Source organism: Panulirus ornatus, chromosome 46, assembly GCF_036320965.1.
Source record: "Panulirus ornatus isolate Po-2019 chromosome 46, ASM3632096v1, whole genome shotgun sequence".
NCBI classification, from domain to species: domain Eukaryota; kingdom Metazoa; phylum Arthropoda; class Malacostraca; order Decapoda; family Palinuridae; genus Panulirus; species Panulirus ornatus.
In genome coordinates this window covers 14,329,738-14,356,960 of record NC_092269.1, presented here as the reverse complement: position 1 = coordinate 14,356,960, position 27,223 = coordinate 14,329,738, and the positions used below count along the sequence as shown (strand labels likewise).

Below are 27,223 nucleotides of genomic sequence, written 5' to 3'. Positions count from 1 at the left end.
ATTAAACAACCATGGAGACATCACACACCCCTGCCGCAAACCTACATTCACTGAGAACCATTCACTTTCCTCTCTTCCTACAAGTACACATGCCTTACATCCTCGATAAAAACTTTTCACTTCTTCTAACATCCTTCCTCCCACACCATATATTCTTAATACCTTCCACAGAGCATCTCTATCAACTCTATCATATATATATATATATATATATATATATATATATATATATATATATATATATATATATATATTGTTGTATGGTTGCGAGGCGTGGGCTATGGATAGAGATGTGCGCAGGAGGATGGATGTGCTGGAAATGAGATGTTTGAGGAAAATGTGTGGTGTGAGGTGGTTTGATCGAGTAAGTAACGTAAGGGTAAGAGAGATGTGTGGAAATAAAAAGAGCGTGGTTGAGAGAGCAGAAGAGGGTGTTTTGAAATGGTTTGGGCACATGGAGAGAATGAGTGAGGAAAGATTGACCAAGAGGATATATGTGTCGGAGGTGGAGGGAACGAGGAGAAGAGGGAGACCAAATTGGAGGTGGATAGATGGAGTGAAAAAGATTTTGTGTGATCGGGGCCTGAACATGCAGGAGGGTGAAAGGAGGGCAAGGAATAGAGTGAATTGGAGCGATGTGGTATACAGGGGTTGACGTGCTGTCAGTGGATTGAATCAAGGCATGTGAAGCGTCTGGGGTAAACCATGGAAAGCTGTGTAGGTATGTATATTTGCGTGTGTGGATGTGTGTATGTACATGTGTATGGGGGTTGGGGTTGGGCCATTTCTTTCGTCTGTTTCCTTGCGCTACCTCGCAAACGCGGGAGACAGCGACAAAGTTTAAAAAAAAAAAAATATATATATATATATATATATATATATATATATATATATATATATATATATATATAGATAGATAGATAGATAGATAGATAGATAGATAGATAGATTGATAGAGAGATGGATAGATGCTCCTACACTCACGCTTATATGCATATACCTATTAACATATACACATATACAAGCATATTCCTACACATACACTGACATATACATTCATACACATGTACATACTTATATATCCTTGCCTACACCCACTGCTGTCCCTACCCCGCCTCACAGGAAACAACATCGCAATCCTTTGCTTTGGCGCAGTGTCGCCAGGAAATCAGACAGAAAACGCTATATTCGTTCACACTTTCAGCCCCGATCGCTTAAAATCTTTTTCACTCCATCCTTCCACCGACAACTTGGTCTCCTACATCTCGTTCCCTCTACCTCTGACACGTATGTCATCTTTGTCAATTTTTCCTCAGTAATTTTCTCCATATGTCCCAACCACTTCAACACTACCTCATCTGCTTTCTCAACCACCCTCTTTTTCATTGTATGTATGGATAATAATGAAGCGCTTGAGGATTGGCGGAATGTATGTGTAATTCCTTTGTACAAAGGTAAAGGGGATAAAGTTGAGTGTTTAAATTAGAGAGATATAAGTTTGTTGAGTATTCCTGGGAAATCATATGGGAGGATATTGATTGAGAGGTTCATGGCAAGTACAGAGCATCAGGTTGGTGAAGAGCAAAGTTAAGAGATTTTCACTCACTGGAAGATGTTGGTCTTGTAACTCATCATGACTACAATCTGATTAACAGCATGACAGATTTTTAGTGAAAGAGGAATCTGTATCAAAAGTGATGATCTTACAGGTACTTATTTTCATTTCTAAGATGCATCAACAGATCCTGATTATTTTAAGCACGGGATTATGAGTGGTATGCACTACGGGAGCCAACAATTTATTTGAACATTAACACAGCTTATAATTAACTGCACTGACAGCAGTAATTACAGAGTGTACAGTAATTATGTTTTCACTGAACCATACATATTGAGCGTGTCAGAACAGGGAATTTAGAATGATTGTTATCAGTTCTGGTTTGTATTTCAGGAATGATATCAAGGTTGAACTGAAATGCTTTTCGTTGAGGCAGTGAGACCTCTACTGGTAACTCCTTAAACATAAGGATTCAGCAACTTAGGTTTTCATCAAGACTCGGAATCAAGTGCTGTTCTCAGACATATAGAAAATTATCGACAGCGACTGAATTGAGAGGAGTCAAGACTTATACACTCTTGACTGCTGCTGGCAGAAAACACATTTCGCCCAAAACTAAATATATAAAGTTACTAGTGTTGTGAACCCATATGATGGTTTCTATACATTAGAGAACATTTTCTCTAAGTGTGTCTAAAAGAAACATATATTGCTTCAAGAACCCTCTCGATTCAGAGTGCTAGACTTCAAGATACTGCTTCGAAATTAAGCCAGTCGTTTATCTGACGTCCATCAATACAAATTTATTCCCGCGCCTCCATATCACCATCCTCGGTGACCAACATTAATCATGCGTCAATGAAAATTTATCAATAAAATAACAGAAAAAAAAATGCTAAAGCTAAGAGGGTCTTACAGATCCCTTGGTGGTGGCAGTGGACTGGAGGCTGTGGTCGGGACTGGGAGATTGTGAGGCGCAACAACGGAATGACCCGCGCAGGTTTGTGCCTCAATATTTACTGGGATCGAAAACACTACTGGCAACGCCCACGACAAGTTCCATTTATAAGTCCGGAGACATAAGAGCGACTGCGTGAGTGATGAAGACCTCCACTATTTTTAGGTATCAAGAGGTTTTTTAAAGTCAAACAACAAATATATATATATATATATATATATATATATATATATATATATATATATATATATATATATATATATATATATATATATAAATATATATATATATATATATATATATATATATATATATATATATATATATATATATATATATATATATATATATATATATATATATATATATATATATATATATATATATATATATATATATATATATATATATATATATATATATATATATATATATATATATATATATATATATATATATATATATATATTTTTTTTTTTCTTTCGTACTATTCGCCATTTCCCGCATTAGCGAGGTAGCGTTAAGAACAGAGGACTGGGCCTTTGAGGAAATATCCTCACCTGGCCCCCTTCTCTGATCCTTCTTTTTGAAAAAAAAAAAAAAAAAAAAAAAATATATATATATATATATATATATATATATATATATATATATATATATATATATATATATATATATATATATATATATATATATAAAATATATATATATATATATATATATTTTTTTTTTTTTTTTTATACTTTGTCGCTGTCTCCCGCGTTTGCGAGGTAGCGCAAGGAAACAGACGAAAGAAATGGCCTAACCCCCCCATACACATGTATATACATACGTCCACACACGCAAATATACATACCTACACAGCTTTCCATGGTTTACCCCAGACGCTTCACATGCCTTGATTCAATCCACTGACATCACGTCAACCCCGGTATACCACATCGCTCCAATTCACTCTATTCCTTGCCCTCCTTTCACCCTCTTGCATGTTCAGGCCCCGATCACACAAAATCTTTTTCACTCCATCTTTCCACCTCCAATTTGGTCTCCCTCTTCTCCTCATTCCCTCCACATCCGACACATATATCCTCTTGGTCAATCTTTCTTCACTCATTCTCTCCATGTGCCCAAACCACTTCAAAACACCCTCTTCTGCTCTCTCAACCACGCTCTTTTTATTTCCACACATCTCTCTTACCCTTACGTTACTTACTCGATCAAACCACCTCACACCACACATTGTCCTCAAACATCTCATTTCCAGCACATCTATCCTCCTGCGCACAACTCTATCCATAGCCCACTCCTCGCAACCATACAACATTGTTGGAACCACTATTCCTTCAAACATACCCATTTTTGCTTTCCGAGATAATGTTCTCGACTTCCACATATTCTTCAAGGCCCCCAGAATTTTCGCCCCCTCCCCCACCCTATGATCCACTTCCGCTTCCATGGTTCCATCCGCTGCCAGATCCACTCCCAGATATCTAAAACACTTCACTTCCTCCAGTTTTTCTCCATTCAAACTCACCTCCCAATTGACTTGACCCTCAACCCTACTGTACCTAATAACCTTCCTCTTATTCACATTTACTCTTAACTTTCTTCTTCCACACACTTTACCAAACTCAGTCACCAGCTTCTGCAGTTTCTCACATGAATCAGCCACCAGCGCTGTATCATCAGCGAACAACAACTGACTCAATTCCCAAGCTCTCTCATCCCCAACAGACTTCATACTTGCCCCTCTTTCCAAAACTCTTGCATTTACCTCCCTAACAACCCCATCCATAAACAAATTAAACAACCATGGAGACATCACACACCCCTGCCGCAAACCTACATTCACTGAGAACCAATCACTTTCCTCTCTTCCTACACGTACACATGCCTTACATCCTCGATAAAAACTTTTCACTGCTTCTAACAACTTGCCTCCCACACCATATATTCTTAATACCTTCCACAGAGCATCTCTATCAACTCTATCATATGCCTTCTCCAGATCCATAAATGCTACATACAAATCCATTTGCTTTTCTAAGTATTTCTCACATACATTCTTCAAAGCAAACACCTGATCCACACATCCTCTACCACTTCTGAAACCACACTGCTCTTCCCAAATCTGATGCTCTGTACATGCCTTCACCCTCTCAATCAATACCCTCCCTTATAATTTACCAGGAATACTCAACAAACTTATACCACTGTAATTTGAGTACTCACTCTTATCCCCTTTGCCTTTGTACAATGGCACTATGCACGCATTCCGCCAATCCTCAGGCACCTCACCATGAGTCATTCATACATTAAATAACCTTACCAACCAGTCAACAATACAGTCACCCCCTTTTTTAATAAATTCCACTGCAATACCATCCAAACCTGCTGCCTTGCCGGCTTTCATCTTCCGCAAAGCTTTCACTACCTCTTCTCTGTTTACCAAATCATTTTCCCTAACCCTCGCACTTTGCACACCACCTCGACCAAAACACCCTATATCTGCCACTCTATCATCAAACACATTCAACAAACCTTCAAAATACTCACTCCATCTCCTTCTCACATCACCACTACTTGTTATCACCTCCCCATTTGCGCCCTTCACTGAAGTTCCCATTTGCTCCCTTGTCTTACGCACTTTATTTACCTCCTTCCAGAACATCTTTTTATTCTCCCTAAAATTTAATGATACTCTCTCACCCCAACTCTCATTTGCCCTTTTTTCACCTCTTGCACCTTTCTCTTGACCTCCTGTCTCTTTCTTTTATACATCTCCCACTCAATTGCATTTTTTCCCTGCAAAAATCGTCCAAATGCCTCTCTCTTCTCTTTCACTAATACTCTTACTTCTTCATCCCACCACTCACTACCCTTTCTAATCAACCCACCTCCCACTCTTCTCATGCCACAAGCATCTTTTGCGCAATCCATCACTGATTCCCTAAATACATCCCATTCCTCCCCCACTCCCCTTGCTTCCATTGTTCTCACCTTTTTCCATTCTGTACTCAGTCTCTCCTGGTACTTCCTCACACAGGTCTCCTTCTCAAGCTCACTTACTCTCGCCACCCTCTTCACCCCAACATTCACTCTTCTTTTCTGAAAACCCATACAAATCTTCACCTTAGCCTCCACAAGATAATGATGAGACATCCCTCCAGTTGCACCTCTCAGCACATTAACATCCAAAAGTCTCTCTTTCGCACGCCTGTCAATTAACACGTAATCCAATAACGCTCTCTGGCCATCTCTCCTACTTACATAAGTATACTTATGTATATCTCGCTTTTTAAACCAGGTATTCCCAATCATGCATATATATATTTTTTTTTTCATGCTATTCGCTATTTCCCGCGATAGCGAGGTAGCGTTAAGAACAGAGGACTGGGCCTTTGAGGGAATATCCTCACCTGGACCTCTTCTCTGTTCCTTCTTTTGGAAAATTAAAAAAAAAAAAAAAAAAAAAAAAAAAAAAAAAAAAAAAAAAAAAAAAAAAAAACGAGAGGGGAGGATTTCCAGCCCCCCGCTCCCTTCCCTTTTAGTCGCCTTGTACGACACGCAGGGAATACGTGGGAAGTATTCTTTCTCCCCTATCCCCAGGGATATATATATATATATATATATATATATATATATATATATATATATTTTTTTTTTTTTTTTTTTTTTTTTTGCTTTGTTGCTGTCTCCCGCGTTTGCGAGGTAGCGCAAGGAAACAGACGAAAGAAATGGCCCAACCCACCCCCATACACATGTATATACATACATCCACACACGCAAATATACATACCTGCACAGCTTTCCATGGTTTACCCCAGACGCTTCACATGCCCTGATTCAATCCACTGACAGCACGTCAACCCCGGTATACCACATCGCTCCAATTCACTCTATTCCTTGCCCTCCTTTCACCCTCCTGCATGTTCAGGCCCCGATCACACAAAATCTTTTTCACTCCATCTTTCCACCTCCAATTTGGTCTCCCTCTTCTCCTCGTTCCCTCCACCTCCGACACATATATCCTCTTGGTCAAGCTTTCCTCACTCATTCTCTCCATGTGACCAAACCATTTCAAAACACCCTCTTCTGCTCTCTCAACCACGCTCTTTTTATTTCCACACATCTCTCTTACCCTTACGTTACTTACTCGATCAAACCACCTCACACCACACATTGTCCTCAAACATCTCATTTCCAGCACATCCATCCTCCTGCGCACCACTCTATCCATAGCCCACGCCTCGCAACCATACAACATTGTTGGAACCACTATTCCTTCAAACATACCCATTTTTGCTTTCCGAGATAATGTTCTCGACTTCCACACATTCTTCAAGGCTCCCAGAATTTTCGCCCCCTCCCCCACCCTATGATCCACTTCCGCTTCCATGGTTACATCCGCTGCCAGATCCACTCCCAGATATCTAAAACACTTTACTTCCTCCAGTTTTTCTCCATTCAAACTCACCTCCCAATTGACTTGACCCTCAACCCTACTGTACCTAATAACCTTGCTCTTATTCACATTTACTCTTAACTTTCTTCTTTCACACACTTTACCAAACTCAGTCACCAGCTTCTGCAGTTTCTCACATGAATCAGCCACCAGCGCTGTATCATCAGCGAACAACAACTGATTCACTTCCCAAGCTCTCTCATCCCCAACAGACTTCATACTTGCCCCTCTTTCCAAAACTCTTGCCTTCACCTCCCTAACAACCCCATCCATAAACAAATTAAACAACCATGGAGACATCACACACCCCTGCCGCAGACCTACATTCACTGAGAACCAATCACTTTCCTCTCTTCCTACACGTACACATGCCTTACATCCTCGATAAAAACTTTTCACTGCTTCTAACAACTTGCCTCCCACACCATATATTCTTAATACCTTCCACAGAGCATCTCTATCAACTCTATCATATGCCTTCTCCAGATCCATAAATGCTACATACAAATCCATTTGCTTTTCTAAGTATTTCTCACATATATTCTTCAAAGCAAACACCTGATCCACACATCCTATACCACTTCTGAAACCACACTGCTCTTCCCCAATATATATATATATATATATATATATATATATATATATATATATATATATATATATATATATATATATATATATATATATATATATATATCCCTGGGGATAGGGGAGAAAGAATACTTCCCACGTATTCCCTGCATGTCGTAAAAGGCGACTAAAAGGGAAGGGAGCGGGGGGCTGGAAATCCTCCCCTCTCACTTTTGATTTTCCAAAAGAAGGAACAAAGAAGGGGGACAAGTGGGGATTTCCCTCAAAGGCCCAGTCCTCTGTTCCTAAAGCTACCCTGCTACCGCAGGAAATGGCGAATAGTATGAAAAAAAAAGAAAAAAAAAAAATATATATATATATATATATATATATATATATATATATATATATATATATATATATATATATATATATATATATATATACATATATATATATTGGAAAGGATCACAAGTTTGCGCGTGATCAGGATATTCCTATGAGTCCACGGGGAAAATGAAACACGAAAAGTTCCCAAGAGCATTTTCGTGTAATAATCACATCATCAGGGGAGACACAAGAGAGAAATATAACTGTCAGTTGATATACTTCGAAAAGACGAAGCTAGGACGCCATTTGGTAAATTTGTTTACCAAATGGCGTCCTACCTTCGTATCTTCGATGTATATCAACTGACTGTTATATTTCTCTCTTGTGTCTCCCCTGATGATGTGATTATTACACGAAAGTGCACTTGGGAACTTTTCGTGTTTCATTTTCCCCGGCACATGGAGAGAATGAGTGAGGAAAGATTGACCAAGAGGATATATGTGTCGGAGGTGGAGGGAACTAGGAGAAGTGGGAGACCAGATTGGAGGTGGAAAGATGGAGTGAAAAAGATTTTGTGTGATCGGGGCCTGAACATGCAGGAGGGTGAAAGGAGGGCAAGGAATAGAGTGAACTGGAGTCGATGTGGTATACCGGGGTTGACGTGCTGTCAGTGGATTCAATCAGGGCATGTGAAGCGTCTAGGGTAAACCATGGAAACCTTTGTAGGAATGTATATTTGCGTGTGTGGACGTATGTATATACATGTGTATGTGGTGGGTTGGGCCATTTCTTTCGTCTGTTTCCTTGCGCTACCTCGGAAACGCGGGAGACAGCGAAAAATAAAAAAAAATAAAAATAAAAAAAAATATATATATATATATATATATATATATATATATATATATATATATATATATATATATATATATATATATATATATATATATATATATATATATATATATATATATATATATATATATATATATATATATATATATATATATATATATATATATATATATATATATATATATATATATATATATATATATATATATATATATATATATATATTATTTTACTTTGTCGCAGTCTCCCGCGTTACCGAGGCAGCGCAAGAAAAAAGGCGAAAGAATAGCCCAACCCACCAACATACATATGTATATACATACATGTCCACACACACAAATATACATGCCTATACATCTCAACGTACACATGTATATGAACACACAGACATATACATATATACACATTTACATAATTCATACTGTCTGCTTTTATTCATTCCCATCGACACCTCGCCAGACATGAAATAATAACCCCTTCCCCCCTCATGTGTGCGCGGTAGTGCTAGGAAAAACAACAAAGTCCACATTCGTTCAAACTCAGTCTCTAGCTGTCATGTAATAATGCAAGGAAACCACAGCTCCCTTTCCACATCCAGGACCCCAGAAAACTTTACATGGTTTACCCCAGAAGATTCACATGCCCTGGTTCAATCCATTGACAGCACGTCGACCCGGGAATACCACATCATTCTAATTCACTCTATTCCTTGAACCCTTTCACCCTCCTGCATGTTCAGGCCCCGATCACTGAAAATTCTTTTCACTCCATCTTTCCACCTCCAATTAGGTCTCCCACTTCTCCTCCTTCCCTCCACCTCCGACACATATATCCTTGTGGTCAATCTTTCCTCACTCATTCCCTCCATGTGACCAAACCATTTCAAAACATCCTCTTCTGCTCTCTAAATCACACTCTTTTCATTCCCACACATCTCTCATACCCTTACATTACTTACTCGATGAAACCACCTCACACCACATATTGTCCTCAAACATCTCATTTCCAGCACATCCACCCTCCTGCGCACAACTCTATCCATAGCCCACGCCTCGCAACCGTACAACATTGTTGGAAGCACTATTCCTTCAAAAATGCTCATTTTTGCTTTCCAAGATAATGTTCTCGACTTCCACACATTCTTCAACGCTCCCAGATTTTTCGTCCCCTCCTCCACCCTATGACTCACTACCGCTTCCATGGTTCCATCCGCTGCCAGATCCACTCCCAGATATCTAAAACACTTCACTTCCTCCAGTTTTTCTACATTCAAACTTACCTCCCAATTGACTTGTCCCTCAACCCTACTGTACCCAATAACCTTGCTCTTATTCACATTTATTTTCAACTTTCTTTCACACACTCTAGCAAAGTCAGTCACCAGCTTCTGCAGTTTCTCATGTGAATCAGCCACCAGCGCTGTATCATCAGCGAACAACAACTGATTCACTTCCCAAGCTCTCTCATCCACAACAGACTGCATACTTGCTCCCCTTTCTAATACTCTTGCATTCACCTCCCTAACAGCCCCATCCATAAACAAATTAAACAACCATGGAGACATCATACACCCCTGCCGCAAACCTACATTCACTGAGATCCAATCACTTTCCTCTCTTCCTACAACTACACATGCCTTACATATTCGATAAAAACTTTTCACTTCTTCTAACATCTTGCCTTCTACACCATATATTCTTAATACCTTCCACAGAGCATCTGTATCAAAATTATCGTATGCCTTCTCCAGATCCATAAATGCTACATACATATCCATTTGCTTTTCTAAGTATTTTTCACATACATTCATCAAAGCAAACACCTGATCCACAGATCCCCTACCACCTCTGAAACCACACTGCTCTTCCCCAATCTAATACTCTGTACATGCCCTCACCCTCTCAATCAATACCCTCTCATATAATATACCAGGAAAACGCAACAAACTTATACCTCTGTAATTTGAGCACTCACTCTTATCCCTTTGCCTTTGTACAATGGCACTATGCAAGCATTCCGCCAATCCTCAGGCACCTCACCATGAAATATACATAGATTAAATAACCTTACCAACCAGTCAACAATACAGTCACCCATTTTTTTAATAAATTCCTCTGCAATACCATCCAAACCCGCTGCCTTGATGGCTTTCATCTTCCAGAAAGCTTTTACTACCTCTTCTCTGTTTACCAAATCATTTTCCCTAACCCTCTCACTTTGCACACCACCTCGACCAAAACACCCTATACCTGCCACTCTATCATCAAACACATTCAACAAACCTTCAAAATTCTTACTCCATCTCCTTCTCACATCACCACTACTTGTTATCACCTCCCCATTAGCCCCCTTCACTGAAGTTCCAATTTGTTCCCTTGTCTTACGCACCTTATTTACCTCCTTCCAAAGCATCTTTTTGTTCTCCCGAAAATTTTATGATACTCTCTCACCCCAACTTTCATTTGCCCTCTTTTTCACCTCTTGCACCTTTCTCTTGATCTCCTGTCTCCTTCTGTTATACATTTTCCACTCATTTGCATTTTTTCCTTGCAAAAATCGTCCAAATACATCTCTCTCTCTCTCTCTCTCTCTCTCTCTCTCTCTCTCTCTCTCTCTCTCTCTCTCTCTCTCTCTCTCTCTCTCTCTCTCTCTCTCTGTATATATATATATATATATATATATATATATATATATATATATATATATATATATATATATATATATATATATATATATATATATCATATAGCTCAAGGGCAAAGGAAGAGAGTGGTTTGGGAATGTTTGGGGAGTAAAGTCTTGGGTTGTTGAGAGGATAAGAGCAAGGAAAGTAGTAGCATTTCGCCTGGAACAGGAGTGGTGGAAGTATGTGATAAGTGTAAGAAAGCAAACTCTATATTGATATAGGTAAAACCGAAAGAGCATGGAGAGAGATGGGTGATTATTGGTGCATAAGCACCTGGGCATGAGAAGATATTTCATAAGAGGGAAGTGTTTGTGGAACAGCTGAGTGAGATTGTTAGTAGTTTTATGCAAGATACTTGGTAATGGTGATGAATGGTTTGAATACAAAGGTGAGTGATATGGTAGTTGAGGGAATGATTGGTGTAAATTGGGTGTTCAGTGATATAGATGGAAATAGTGAGGAGCTTGTAGATTTGTGTGCTGAAAAAGGACTGGCTATTGGGAATACCTGATCTAAAAAGAGAGATATACGTAAGTACACGTATGTAAGTAGGAGAGATTGTCAGAGAGCGTTATTGGATTACATGTTAATTGATAGGCGCGCGAAAGAGAGACTTTTTGATGTTAATTTGCTGAGAGGTGCAACTGGAGGGATGTCTGATCATTTTCTTTTGGCGGCGAGGTGAACATTTTTAGAGGTCTTCCGAAAATAAGAGAGAATGTTGGGGTGAAGATAGTGGTGAGAGTAACTGAACTTGGGAAGGAGACTTGTTTGAGGAAGTACCAGGAGACACTGAGTGCAGAATGGAAAATGGTTAGAGTGGGAGACGTTAGGGGAGTGGGAGAGGAATATGATGTATATAGGGAAGCAGTGGAGGCTTGCTCAAAAGATTCTTGTGGCATGAGAAGCATGGGAGTTGGGCAGATTAAAAGGGGTAGTGAGTGGTGGAATGAAGAAGTAAGATTACTGGGGAAAGAGAAGTGAGAGGTATTTAGACGATTTTTGCATGGAAATAATGCAGGTGACTAGGGAATGTACCAAAGAAAGAGGCAAAGAGTGTAGAGAAAGGCGTATGAGGTGAAAAAGAGGGCAAATGAGAGTTGGGGTTGAGAGATTATCATTCACTTTTAGGGAAAATGGGAAGACGTTCTAGAAGGAGGTAAATTACTTGCTTAGAAAAAGAGAACTAATGGAAACATCGGTGAAGGGGGCTAATGGGGAGAAAATAACAAGTAGTGTTGATGTGAGAAGGAGATGGAGTGAATATTTAGAAGGTATGTTGAATGTGTTAGTTGATAGAGTGGCAGATATAGAGTGTTTTGGTCAAGGTGGTGTGCGAGATGAGAGGGTTAGGGAGAGTGATTTGGTAAACAGAGAAAAGGTAGTATATGCTTTACGGAAGGTGAAAGCCGACAAGGCAGCGGGGTTGGATGGTATTGCAGTGGAATATATTAAAAAAGGGGGTAACTGTGGTGTTGACTGGTTGGTAAGGATATTTAATGTATGTATGACTCATTGTGAGGTGCCTGAGGGTTGGCGAAATGCTTGTATAGTGCCATTGTACAAAGGCAAAGGGAGTAAAGGTTAGTGCTCAAATTACAGAGGTACAAGTTTGTTGAGTATACCTGAGAAATTGCATGTGAAGGTATTGGTTGAGAGGGTTAAAAAATGTACAAAATATCAGATTGGGGAAGAGCAGTGTGGTTTCAGAAGTGGTAGAGGATGTGTGGATCAGGTGTTTCCTTTGAAGAATGTATGTGATGAATACTTAGAAAAGCAAATGGATTTGTATGTAGCATTTATGTATCTGGAGAGGGCATATGATAGTGACGATACAGATGCTCTGTGTAAGGTATTAAGAATATATGGTTTGAGAGGAAAGTTGTTAGAAGCAGTGAAAAGTTTTTATCGAGGATGTAAGGCATGTGTACGAACAGGACGAGAGGAAAGTGATTGGTTTTCGGTGAATGGTGGTTTGCGGCAGGGGTGCGTGATGTCTCTATGGTTGTTAGATTTGTTTATGGATGGGGTTGTTAAGGAGGTGAATGCAAGAGTTTTGGAAAGAGAAGCAAGTATGCAGTCTGTTGTGGTTGAGAGAGCTTAGGAAGTGTGTCAGTTTTGGTTCACTGATGATATATCGCTGGTGGCTGATTCGGGTGGGAAACCGCAAAAGGTGGTGACGTAGTTTGGGAAAGTGTATAAAAGAAGAAAGCTGAGAGTAAATGTGAATAAGAGCAAGGGAATTACGTACAGTAGGGTTGAGGGTCAAGTCAATTGGGAGGTAAGTTTGAATGGAGAAAAACTGGAGGAAGTGAAGTGTTTTAGATATCTGGAAGTGGATTTGGCAGTGGATGGAACCATGTAGCGGAAGTGAATCACAGGGTGGGGGAGGGAGAGAAAGATCTGAGAGCATTTAGAAATATGTGGAAGGCGAGAACATTATCTCGAGAGGCAAAAATGGGTATGTTTGAAGGAATAGTGTTTCCAACAATGCTATATGGCTGTGAGGCATGGACTTTAGATAGCGTTGTGTGGAGGAGGGTGGATGTGTTGGAAATGAGATGTTTGAGGACAACATGTGGTGTTAGGTGGTTTGATCGAGTGAGTAATGGAAGGGTGAGAGAGATGTGTGGAAATAAAAAGTGTTGTTCGGAGAGCAGAAGAAGGTGTTTTGAAATGGTTTGGTCACATGGAGAGAATGAGTGAGGAAAGATTGACAAAGAGGATGTATATGTCAGAGGTGGAGGGAATGAGGAGGAATGGCAGACTAAATTGTTGGTGGAAAGATGAAGTGAAAAAGTTTTGAGCAATCGGGGCCTGAACATTCAGGAGGGTGAAAGGCTGCAATGAACAGAATAAATTGGAACGATGTGGTGAACAGGGGTCGACGTGCTGTCAAATGATTAAACCAGGGCATGTGAAGCGTCTGGGGTAAACCATGGAAAGCTTTGTGATGCTTGGATGTGGAACGGGAGCCGTGGTTTCGGTGCATTATACATAACAGCTAGAGACTGAATGTGAAAGAATGTGGTACTTGTCTTTTTCTAGCGCTCCCTCGCGGGCATGCGGGGGGAGGGGATTGTTATTTCATGTTGAAACAGGTAACTGAATATCATCCAAGACATCAAATTTAATGAGGATTACTTATGCTCAAAAACTAAAAACTATGATCATAGTTAGAACCTATGATCATTGTATTGACTGGAGTAATGCCATCTCAGTTATCAACTCTAGCTCTATTACCAAGAGTAATATTACTGAATCCTCCATCATTAAATACACAAAGAATTATAATCTTAATATTAGTAATGGTCTATACAAATTAGATAACTTTATTGTTGATAAAGTTTGTAAAAAGATAAGTTTATTAACGCTCGTTATATGATTTGGACAATCATTATTAACTCTGTTATCAAGAGAAATATTGAATCTTCTGTCATTAAATGCACAAAGAATTATATTCTTAATATTAGTGATGGTCTATACAAATTAGATAACTTTATTGTTAAACAGATTTTTAAAATGATTAGTTTATGAACGCTCGTTGTATGTTTTGGACAATTGTTATTAATTCTATTACCAATAGAAATGTTACTGAATCTTCTATCTTCAAATACACAAAGAACTATATTCTTAATATTAGTGATGGTCTATACAAATTAGATAACTTTATTGTCAAACAAATTTGTAAAATTAGTTTATGAACGCTCGTTGTTTGTTTTGGATTATCATGTTTACCAAATAGCATCCTAGCTTCGTCCTCTTCGATGTACACCAACTGACTTATATTTCTCTCTTATGTCTCTCCGGATGATGTGATTATTACACGAAAGTGCACTTGGGAGCCTAATCGTGTTTCATTTTCCCCGTGGACTCATAGGAAAATATATATATATATATATATATATATATATATATATATATATATATATATATATATATATATATATATATATATATATATATATATATATATATATATATATGTATATATATATATATATATTTATATATATATATATATATATATATATATATATATATATATATATATATATATATATATATAGGTATATATATATATATATATATATATATATATATATATATATATATATATATATATATATATATATATATATATATATATATATATATATATATGTATGTATATATATATATATATATATATATATATATATATATATATATATATATATATATATTTTTTCTTTTTTTTTTTTTGCTTTGTCGCTGTCCCTCGCGTTTGCGAGGTAGCGCAAGAAAACAGACGAAAGAAATAGCCCAACCCACCCACATGCACATGTATATACATACGTCCACACACGCAAATATACATACCTACACAGCTTTCCATGGTTTACCCCAGACGCTTCACATGCCTTGATTCAATCCACTGACAGCACGTCAACCCCGGTATACCACATCGCTCCAATTCACTCTATTCCTTGCCCTCCTTTCACCCTCCTGCATGTTCAGGCCCCGATCACACAAAATCTTTTTCACTCCATCTTTCCACCTCCAATTTGGTCTCCCTCTTCTCCTCGTTCCCTCCACCTCCGACACATATATCCTCTTGGTCAATCTTTCCTCACTCATTCTCTCCATGTGACCAAACCATTTCAAAACACACTCTTCTGCTCTCTCAACCACGCTCTTTTTATATATATATATATATATATATATATATATATATATATATATATATATATATATATATATATATATATATATATATATATATATATATATATATATATATATCTATATATATATATATATATATATATATATATATATATATATATATATTTTTTTTTTTTTTCAAACTATTCGCCATTTCCCGCGTTAGCGAGGTAGCGTTAAGAACAGAGAACTGGGCCACTGAGGGAATATCCTCACCTGGCCCCCTTCTCTGTTCCTTCTTTTGGAAAATTAAAAAAAATTGAGAGGGGAGGATTTCCAGCCCCCCGCTCCCTCCCCTTTTAGTCGCCTTCTACGACACGCAGGGAATACGTGGGAAGTATTCTTTCTCCCCTATCCCCAGGGATAATATATATATTTATTTACATTTATTTTGCTTTGTCCCTGTCTCTCGCGTTTGCGAGGTAGCGCAAGAAAACAAACGAAAGGAATGGCCCAATCCACCCCCATACACATGTATGTAAATACACGTCCACACACGCAAATATACATACCTATACATCTCAATGTACACATATATATACACACACAGACATATACATATATAAACATGTACATAGTTCATACTGTCTGCCTTTATTTATTCCCATCGCCACCTCGCCAAACATGGAGTAACATCAGCCTCCCCCTCATGTGTGCGAGGTAGCGCTAAGAAAAGACAACAAAGGCCCCATTCGTTCACACTCAGTCCCCGGCTGCCACGTAATAATGCCCGAAACCACAGCTCCCCCTCCATATCCAGGCCTCAGAGAACTTTCCATGGTTTACCCCAGACGCTTCATACGCCCTGATTCAATCCATTGACAGCACGTCGACCCCGGTATACCACATCGATCCATTTCACTCTATTCCTTGCACGCCTTTCACCCTCCTGCATGTTCAGGCCCCGATCACTCAAAATCTTTTTCACTCCATCTTTCCACCTCCAATTTGGTCTCCCACTTCTCCTCGTTCCCTCCACCTCCGACAAATATATCCTCTTGGTCAATCTTTCCTCACTCATTCTCTCCATGTGCCCAAACCATTTCAAAACACCCTCTTATGCTCTCTCAACAACGCTCTTTTTATTTCCACACATCTCTCTTACCCTTGCATTACTTACTCGATCAAACCAACTCACACCACATATTATCCTCAAACATCTCATTTCCAGCACATCCATCCTCCTCCGAACAACTCTATCCATAGCGCACGACTCGCAACCATACAACATTGTTAGAACCACAATTCCATCAAATATAGCCATTTTTGTTTTCCGAGGTAATGTTCTCTACTTCCACAAATTTTTCAAGGCTCCCAGGATTTTCGCCCCCTCCCCCACCCTATGATTCCCATCCGCTTCCATGGTTCCATCCGCTGCCAGATCCACTCCCAGATATCTAAAACACTTTACTTCCACCAGTTTTTCTCCATTCAAACTTTCCTCCCAATTGACTTGACCTTACACCCTACTGTACCTAACAACCTTGCTCTTATTCACATTTACTCTTAACTTTCTTCTTTCACACACTTTATCAAACTCAGTCACCAGCTTCTGCAGTTTCTCACATGAATCAGCCACCAGCGCTGTAGCATCAGCGAGCTAAAACTGACTCACTTCATAAGCTCTCTCATCGACAACAGACTGCATACTTTCCCCTCTTTCGAAAACTCTTGCATTCACCTCCCTAACAACCCCATCCTTAAACAAATTAAACAACCATGGAGACATCACACACCCCTACCGTAAACCTATATTCACTGAGAACCAATCACTTTCCTCTCTCCCTACACGTACACATGCCTTACATCCTCGATAAAAACTTTTCACTGCTTCTAACAACTTCCCTCCCACACCATATATTCTTAGTACCTTCCACAGAGTATATCTATCAACTCTATCGTATGCCTTCTCCAGATCAGTAAATACTACATACAAATCCATTTGCTTTTCTAAGTATTTCTCACATACATTCTTCAAAGCAAACACCTGATCCAAACACCCTCTACCACTACTGAAAACACAATGCTCTTCCTCAATCTGATGCTCTGTACATGCCTTCACCCTCTCAGTCAATACCCTTGCATATAATTTACCCGAAATACTCAACAGACTTATACCTCTGTAATTTGAGCACTCACTATTATCCCCTTTGCCTTTGTACAATGGCACTATGCAAGCATTCCGCCAATCCTCAGGCACCTCACCATGAATCATACATACTTTAAATATCCTTACCAACTAGTCAACAATAGGGTCACCCCCTTTTTTGATAAATTCCACTGCAATAACATCCAAACCTGCTGCCTTCCCGGCTTTCATCTTCCGCAAAGCTTTTAGTATCTCTTCTCTGTTTACCAAATAATTTTCCCTAACCCTCTCACTTTGCACAACACCTCTACCAAAACACCCTATATCTCCCACTCTATCATCAAAAACATTCAACAAACCTTCAAAATACTCACTCCGTCTCTTTCTCACATCACCACTACATGTGGTGATGTGATCACCACTACTTGTGGCAGATATAGGGTGTTTTGGTCGAGGTGGTTTGCAAAGTGAGAGGGTTAGGGAAAAAGCTTTGGTAAACAGAGAAGAGGTAGTAAAAGCTTTGCGGAAGATGAAAGCCGGCAAGGCAGCAGGTTGGGATGGTATTGCAGTGGAATTTATTAAAAAAGGGGTGACTGTATTGCTGACTGGTTGGTAAGGTTATTTAATGTATGTATGACTCATGGTGAGGTGCCTGAGGATTGGCGGAATGCGTGCATAGTGCCATTGTACAAAGGCAAAGGGGATAAGAGTGAATGCTCAAATTTCAGAGGTATAAGTTTGTTGAGTATTCCTGGTAAATTATGTGGGAGGGTATTGATTGAGAGGGTGAAGGCATGTACAGAGCATCAGATTGGGGAAGAGCAGTGTTGTTTCAGAATTGGTAGAGAATGTGTGGATCAGGTGTTTGCTTTGAAGAATGTATGTGAGAAATACTTAGAAAAGCAAATGGATTTGTATGTAGCATTTATCGATCTGGAGAAGGCATATGATAGAGTTGATAGAGATGCTCTGCGGAAGGTATTAAGAATATATGGTGTGGGAGGCAAGTTGCTAGAAGCAGTGAAAAGTTTTTATCGAGGTTGTAAGGCATGTGTACGTGTAGGAAGAGAGGAAAGCGATTGGTTCTCAGTGAATATAGATTTGCGGCAGGGGTGTGTGATGTCTCCACGGTTGTTTAATTTGTTTATGGATGCGGTTGTTAGGGAGGTGAATGCAAGAGTTTTGGAAAGAGGGGCAAGTATGAAGTCTGTTGTGGATGAGAGAGCTTGGGAAGTGAGTCAGTTGTTGTTCGCTGATGATACAGCGCTGGTGGCTGATTCATGTGAGAAACTGCAGAAGCTGGTGACTGAGTTTGGTAAAGTGTGTGAAAGAAGAAAGTTAAGAGGAAATGTGAATAAGAGCAAGGTTATTAGGTACAGTAGGGTTGAGGGTCAAGTCAATTGGGAGGTAAGTTTGAATGGAGAAAAACTAGAGGAAGGAAAGTGTTTTAGATATCTGGGAGTGGATCTGGCAGCGGATGGAACCATGGAAGCGGAAGTGGATCATAGGATGGGGGAGGGGGGCGAAAATCCTGTGAGCCTTGAAGAATGTATGGAAGTCGAAAACATTATCTCGGAAAGCAAAAATGGGCATGTTTGAAGTAATAGTGGTTCCAACAATTTTGTATGGTTGCGTGGCGTGGGCTATGGATAGAGTTGTGCGCAGGAGGGTGGATGTGCTGGAAATGAGATGTTTGAGGACAATGTGTGGTGTGAGGTGGTTTGATCGAGTAAGTAACGTAAGGGTAAGAGAGATGTGTGGAAATAAAAAGATCGTGGTTGAGAGAGCAGAAGAGGGTGTTTTGAAATGGTTTGGGCACATGGAGAGAATGAGTGAGGAAAGATTGACCAAGAGGATATATGTGTCGGAGGTGGAGGGAACGAGGAGAAGTGGGAGACCAAATTAGAGGTGGAAAGATGGAGTGAAAAAGATTTTGTGTGATCGGGGCCTGAACATGCAGGAGGGTGAATGAAGGGCAAGGAATAGAGTGAATTGGATCGATGTGGTATACCGGGGTTGACGTGCTGTCAGTGGATTGAATCAGGTCATGTGAAGCGTCTGGGGTGAAGCATGGAAAGCTGTGTAGGTATGTATATTTGCGTGTGTGCACGTGTATGTATATACATGTGTATTGGGGTGGGTTGGGCCATTTCTTTCGTCTGTTTCCTTGCGCTACCTCGCAAACGCGGGAGACAGCTACAAAGGAAAAAAAAAAAAAAAAATATATATATATATATATATTTATATATATATATATATATATATATATATATATATATATATATATATATATATATATATATATATATATATAGAAATATATATATATATATATATATATATATATATATATATATATATATATATATATATATATATATATATATATATATATATATATATATATATACCTCGCAAACGCGGGAGACAGCGACAAAGTATAAAAAAAAAAAAAAAAAAAATATATATATATATATATATATATATATATATATATATATATATATATACATATATATATATATATATATATATATATATATATATATATATATATATATATATATATATATGTATATATATATATATATATATATATATATATATATATATATATATATATATATATATATATATATATATATATATATATATGTATATATATATATATATATATATATATATTTTTATTTTTTTTTTATTATACTTTGTCGCTGTCTCCCGCGTTTGCGAGGTAGCGCAAGGAAACAGACGAAAGAAATGGCCCAACCCCCCCCCCCATACACATGTATATACATACGTCCACACACGCTAATATACATACCTACACAGCTTTCCATAGCTTACCCCAGACGCTTCACATGCCTTGATTCAATCCACTGACAGCACGTCAACCCCGGTATACCACATCGCTCCAATTCACTCTATTCCTTGCCCTCCTTTCACCCTCCTGCATGTTCAGGCCCCGATCACACAAAATCTTTTTCACTTCATCTTTCCACCTCCAATTTGGTCTCCCTCTTCTCCTTGTTCCCTCCACCTCCGACACATATATCCTCTTGGTCAATCTTTCCTCACTCATCCTCTCCATGTGCCCAAACCACTTCAAAACACCGTCTTCTGCTCTCTCAACCACGCTCTTTTTATTTCCACACATCTCTCTTACCCTTACGTTACTCACTCGATCAAACCACCTCACACCACACATTGTCCTCAAACATCTCATTTCCAGCACATCCATCCTCCTGCGCACAACTCTATCCATAGCCCACGCCTCGCAACCATACAACATTGTTGGAACCACTATTCCTTCAAACATAGCCATTTTTGCTTTCCGAGACAATGTTCTCGACTTCCACACATTCTTCAAGGCCCCCAGAATTTTCGCCCCCTCCCCCACCCTATGATCCACTTCCGCTTCCATGGTTCCATCCGCTGCCAGATCCACTCCCAGATATCTAAAACACTTCACTTCCTCCAGTTTTTCTCCATTCAAACTCACCTCCCAATTGACTTGACCCTCAACCCTACTGTACCTAATAACCTTGCTCTTATTCACATTTACTCTTAACTTTCTTCTTCCACACACTTTACCAAACTCAGTCACCAGCTTCTGCAGTTTCTCACATGAATCAGCCACCAGCCCTGTATCATCAGCGAACAACAACATATATATATATATATATATATATATATATATATATATATATATATATATATATATATATATATATATATATATATATATATATATATGGAATTCATCTATGATGGTTCTTATGAATCACTAACTTTGCATTTCAATCGAGTATTTGCAGCACATGATTTTGTTCATCGTGAGTCATGCATGACTCTCGATTTTGATCGATGCATCCTGCACTGACGAGGTGATCAGCTGAAGGAGTCCATTACTGAGAAGTTCGAGGACCAAGACAGTTATGCTGACGACGTGTCCACCAACCAATATTGTGAACATTCCCTGTAATGTAAATCACATGTTCATTAAGGATTAGTCTTGTAGCGTCTTTACCATCGTCGTCATACGCTTATGCTTACCTCTAATGGTTATGTCTTGGACGAAATCTTATGTTGTACTACTCAAAGGTTATGTTTTGGATGAAGTATAACATTATATTACCCAGAGGTTATGTGTCCAATGAAGTATAATATTATATTTCCCAGAGGTTATGTGTTGGATGATGTATAATATTATATTACCCAGAGGTTATGTGTTCAATGAAGTATAATATTATATTTCCCAGAGGTTATGTGTTGGATGAAGTATAATATTATATTACCCAGAGGTTATATGTTGGATGAAGCATACCATCATATTACCCAAAGGTTATGTGTTGGATGAAATATAATGCTATATTACACAGAGGTTATGTGTTGGATGAAGTATGATATTATATTACCCAAAGGTTATGTGTTGAATGAAGTATAACATTATATTACCCAGAGGTTATGTGTTGGATGAAGCATACCATTATATTACCCAAAGGTTATGTGTTGAATGAAGTATAACATTATATTACCCAGAGGTTATGTGTTGGATGAAGTATGATATTATATTACCCAAAGGTTATGTGTTGAATGAAGTATAACATTATATTACCCAGAGGTTATGTGTTGGATGAAGCATACCATTATATTACCCAAAGGTTATGTGTTGGATGAAATATAATGCTATATTACCCAGAGGTTATGTGTTGGATGAAGTATGATATTATATTACCCAAAGGTTATGTGTTGAATGAAGTATAACATTATATTACCCAGAAGTTATGTGTTGGATGAAGTATGATATTATATTACCCAAAGGTTATGTGTTGAATGAAGTATAACATTATATTACCCACAGAGGTTATGTGTTGGATGAAGTATGATATTTTATTACCCAAAGGTTATGTGTTGAATGAAGTATAACATTATATTACCCAGAGGTTATGTGTTGGATGAAGCATGATATTATATTACCCAAAGGTTATGTGTTGAATGAAGTATAACATTATATTACCCAGAGGTTATGTGTTGGATGAAGTATGATATTATATTACCCAAAGGTTATGTGTTGAATGAAGTATAACATTATATTACCCAGAGGTTATGTGTTGGATGAAGCATACCATTATATTACCCAAAGGTTATGTGTTGAATGAAGTATAACATTATATTACCCAGAGGTTATGTGTTGGATGAAGCATACCATTATATTACCCAAAGGTTATGTGTTGAATGAAGTATAACATTATATTACCCAGAGGTTAGTAGCACTGAGTGAGGTGTAGACAGCAATCTTCTTGGGTGGGTGTGCACACGATGTAGAGTTAGACATGTAGTCCTGCATCCAGTGGTTGTATATCCCAGAGTACAGTAATGACTTGATTCTGTTCAGGAGAAACAAACCTTCTCTGTATGTGTGCAACCTAACACTTAGAATGGACTGGCTAAACATTATCATGACAAAAGTTATTCATAATTCACGACAAAGAAAAACATTCCACACTGGGAACTGAAAGCAATTATGATACATTAAAATGTATATATACTAAATGACTGAATATCAAAAAGCTGTATTACTGGAAAGTAAACAACTTTAAGAAACTTCGATCTTGGAATCCGTTCATCTGTATCTAATGCCTGAAGCAGTAACAATAATTTCTAACACTTTCATGTTTTCCTATCAGTTAGGCAAGCTACAAGTTTCAGTAACTCACAGATTCTTAAACTAAGTAACATTGGCATCAACGAAATACTGCATAACAGGATCACATATGACAGATGAATAGCCGTCCAGGACGGCAGGTTTTGAACCCAGTCATCGATATCTAACTTATTATTCTTGATATTATATAAAGATTACATTAATATCAAATACTTAAAGTACATGAAAAATCCCAAATGTAAAACATGAAGTACATTTCATTTGAATGACGTCGCGTCCTAACAGTGATTAATGTCACTCAATATACATTATACAAACGAATCATTGCAGTAAGATGATCACATAGATTATATTACGGTAAGATAATCATATATGATCACATTACCCAGAAACGAACCATCACAATAAGATAATTATATTTGATCATATTACAGTAAGGTAATTGTATATGATCACATTACAGTTAGATGACTAAGTAGATCGCATTATAGTAAGATAATATTATAGATTACATACATTACAGTAAGATAATCATATATGATCACGTTACCCAGGAATTGAAGCATCACTGTAAGATAACTATATGTGATCACATTATCCGGGTTACGAAGCACCGTGGTAAGATAATTACATATGATCATATTACCCAGGAAACGAAGAATAACTATAATATAATTTTAGATGATCACATTACCCAGGAAACGAAGCACCACAGTAAGATAATTATATATGATCATATTACCCAGGAAATGAAGCATGACTATAAGATAATTATAGATGATCACATTACAGTAGGATGATTGTATATTATCACATTACAGTAAGATGATTATATAGATCACATTATAGTAAGATGATTTTATAGATCACATTACAGTAAGATAATTATATATGATCACATTACAGTAAGATGATTATATATGATCACATTACAGTAAGATGATTATATATGATCACATTACAGTAAGATAATTATATATGATCACATTACAGTAAGATAATTATATATGATCATATTACAGTAAGATAATTATATATGATCATATTACAGTAAGATAATTATATATGATGACATTACAGTAAGATGATTATATATTATCACATTACAGTAAGATAATTATATATGATCACATTACAGTAAGATAATTATATATGATCACATTACAGTAAGATAATTATATATGATCACATTACAGTAAGATAATTATATATGATCACATTACAGTAAGATAATTATATATTATCACATTACCCAGGACACAGACACGACTCATCAGTACCTCTTGTTCATGGCAGGAACCAGAGGACTGTCTTTCTGGCCAATCATACCGGCGATGGCGGTCAAGTAACCTTCCTTGGATACATAAAAGTCGCACTTTCCTGTTGAAAACAAAATCAGGTTCACACATTTTCCAGTTGGAAACAATTTTGAATGCGTATATTAATGCGTAATACTGCATTAACAAGATGCCACAAAAGGTAGATATTAAAAACTTTGATATATACGTTGTTTGAAAGGAGCATTTAGTGTGAACAATCAGTATGTATGCGAATACCATCTGAAACATGTATGTTCAACACTAAATGATTCATTGTTTCTGTAGTAATAAATTCTTTCTGTGGTCAGCAAAATTTGTTTTACTTTGTTAAACCTTGATGGAAATAAAAAGAACATATTATTGTACTTAGATAGTTAGATATCTTTGTATTAGTTATGGTACTGTTTGTCTGTATGTCTGTGGAAACAGTAAATATATGACCTAAACTGTGTTGGTTAGGTCAACTATTAGTGGTATGGTGGTGGTATTGATGGAGCTGTAGTAATAGTCTTATCAAGATAATGTGAGGGTAGTGAAGAAGATTACACTGAGCACAAAGTAATCCATGCCAGGTTCGAGTGAACTTGGCATTATGAATAGAAAGCTATCGTGACGACAAAAAGTGTTTTAAATAAGTCTTGTAAACACAAACGATCCTGCTTAGGACTTGACCATATTCTAGTAAAGATAAAGGTAATGTGAAGTTGTGATGACAATATGATGGTAATCAAAATCGTAAAGTGACGATGGGAGTGTAATGGCATATCTATGGTGAGCATAAACATATAGTGATGATGAGGGTGTAGTGAAGATGAAAATGATATAATGATAACTGTGAAAATGATTGTGTGATGAAGATGATCTAATCCAAAAATGATAAAGGTTAGGTCAAAGGCCGGCCATAGGTCCGCTCGAGAAGCTAGTATCAGTACTGGTGCAGCATGTATATCTGTCCTCCTTTCTGTCTGTGGACAAAATTAACATTTCACTTTACCAGTAATGATTAAATCAAAGATCTGTAGCCCTCAGGGGGTAGTGATAACGGCCTTAGCTGCGAAGATGAGAAGATTACACAGAAATATCAAGGCTAAGCACAAGGACGTACTAGCTTAGTAGAAATATGGATTTTGTGAATATGAGGATGTAGTGAAGAAGTTTATAGTGAACACAAAACTGACTTCAAACTTAGCTTCATAAAAAGCTGGTTATCGTGAAGATGATGGTGCAGTAAACCTAGCTTAGTAAAAATAAGGGTATCATAAAGATGAAGGTGTAGTGAAACTAACTTAGTATAAAGCTGAGATTGTAGTGAAACTAATTCAGTGATGATAAGAGTTTGATGAAGATGAGAATGTAGTGAAGCTAGTTATCTGAAGATAAGGTTATCATAAAGATGTAAATGTAACAAAATTAGTTTACTGAAGATAAGGATATCATAAGAAGAGATTGTAGTGAAACTATCTTAGTGAAGACAAAAGTATAGTATTGATGAGAATTCAGTTTAACTAGCTTGGAAAAGATAAAGCAATAATGTTGATCTGAAGGTGAAGTTTAGGGTGTTGATGCTGCTAGTTAAAAAAACAGCTCGTATATTCTTTTTATATCATGAACCTTTACGGTTATGTTGTTTGTGAATTACGTTTAATATATAAGAAGTTTGTTTTAAGAGGGAGAGAGAAATGTTTTTCCTTACACCTGAAATAACAAGGAATGAACAGCAGATCACTTTAGAGAATGTTGCAAATATGATTATCTGTTAGCTTAAATGAATATAATTTGTTAGAAAACCTTGAAATTTCATAACATAAAGGCAGTTCAAAGAAAAGATTCTCTAATGAGGTAGGTATCAACGGTTACCTAAAAATTTCCCTTTCATATTGATATAGAAATGTCAAGCTTTTATGATATTGAACGCAATTTTTATATGAAGGAATATATATTTAAAGTAATTATGAAGATAAAATTATCATAAGAGAAAGTCTATGGTCTACACTGTATGACTGCACAATTATCATCTGTTA

At 37.5% G+C, this 27,223-nt stretch overlaps 1 protein-coding gene and 1 pseudogene across 1 annotated transcript in view; both read right to left on the bottom strand.

The window, feature by feature from the left end:
* The window catches only part of LOC139763314 (uncharacterized), a 101,177-nt gene extending 79,127 nt beyond the window's left edge, over nt 1-22,050 (bottom strand). Inside the window, exon 1 of the mRNA XM_071689336.1 lies at nt 22,008-22,050. Within this exon, the coding sequence (XP_071545437.1) occupies nt 22,008-22,050 (43 nt within the window). The remainder of the gene's footprint in view (nt 1-22,007) is intronic.
* A 6-nt stretch (nt 22,051-22,056) lies between these two features.
* The window catches only part of LOC139763313 (uncharacterized), a 120,760-nt pseudogene continuing 115,593 nt past the window's right edge, over nt 22,057-27,223 (bottom strand).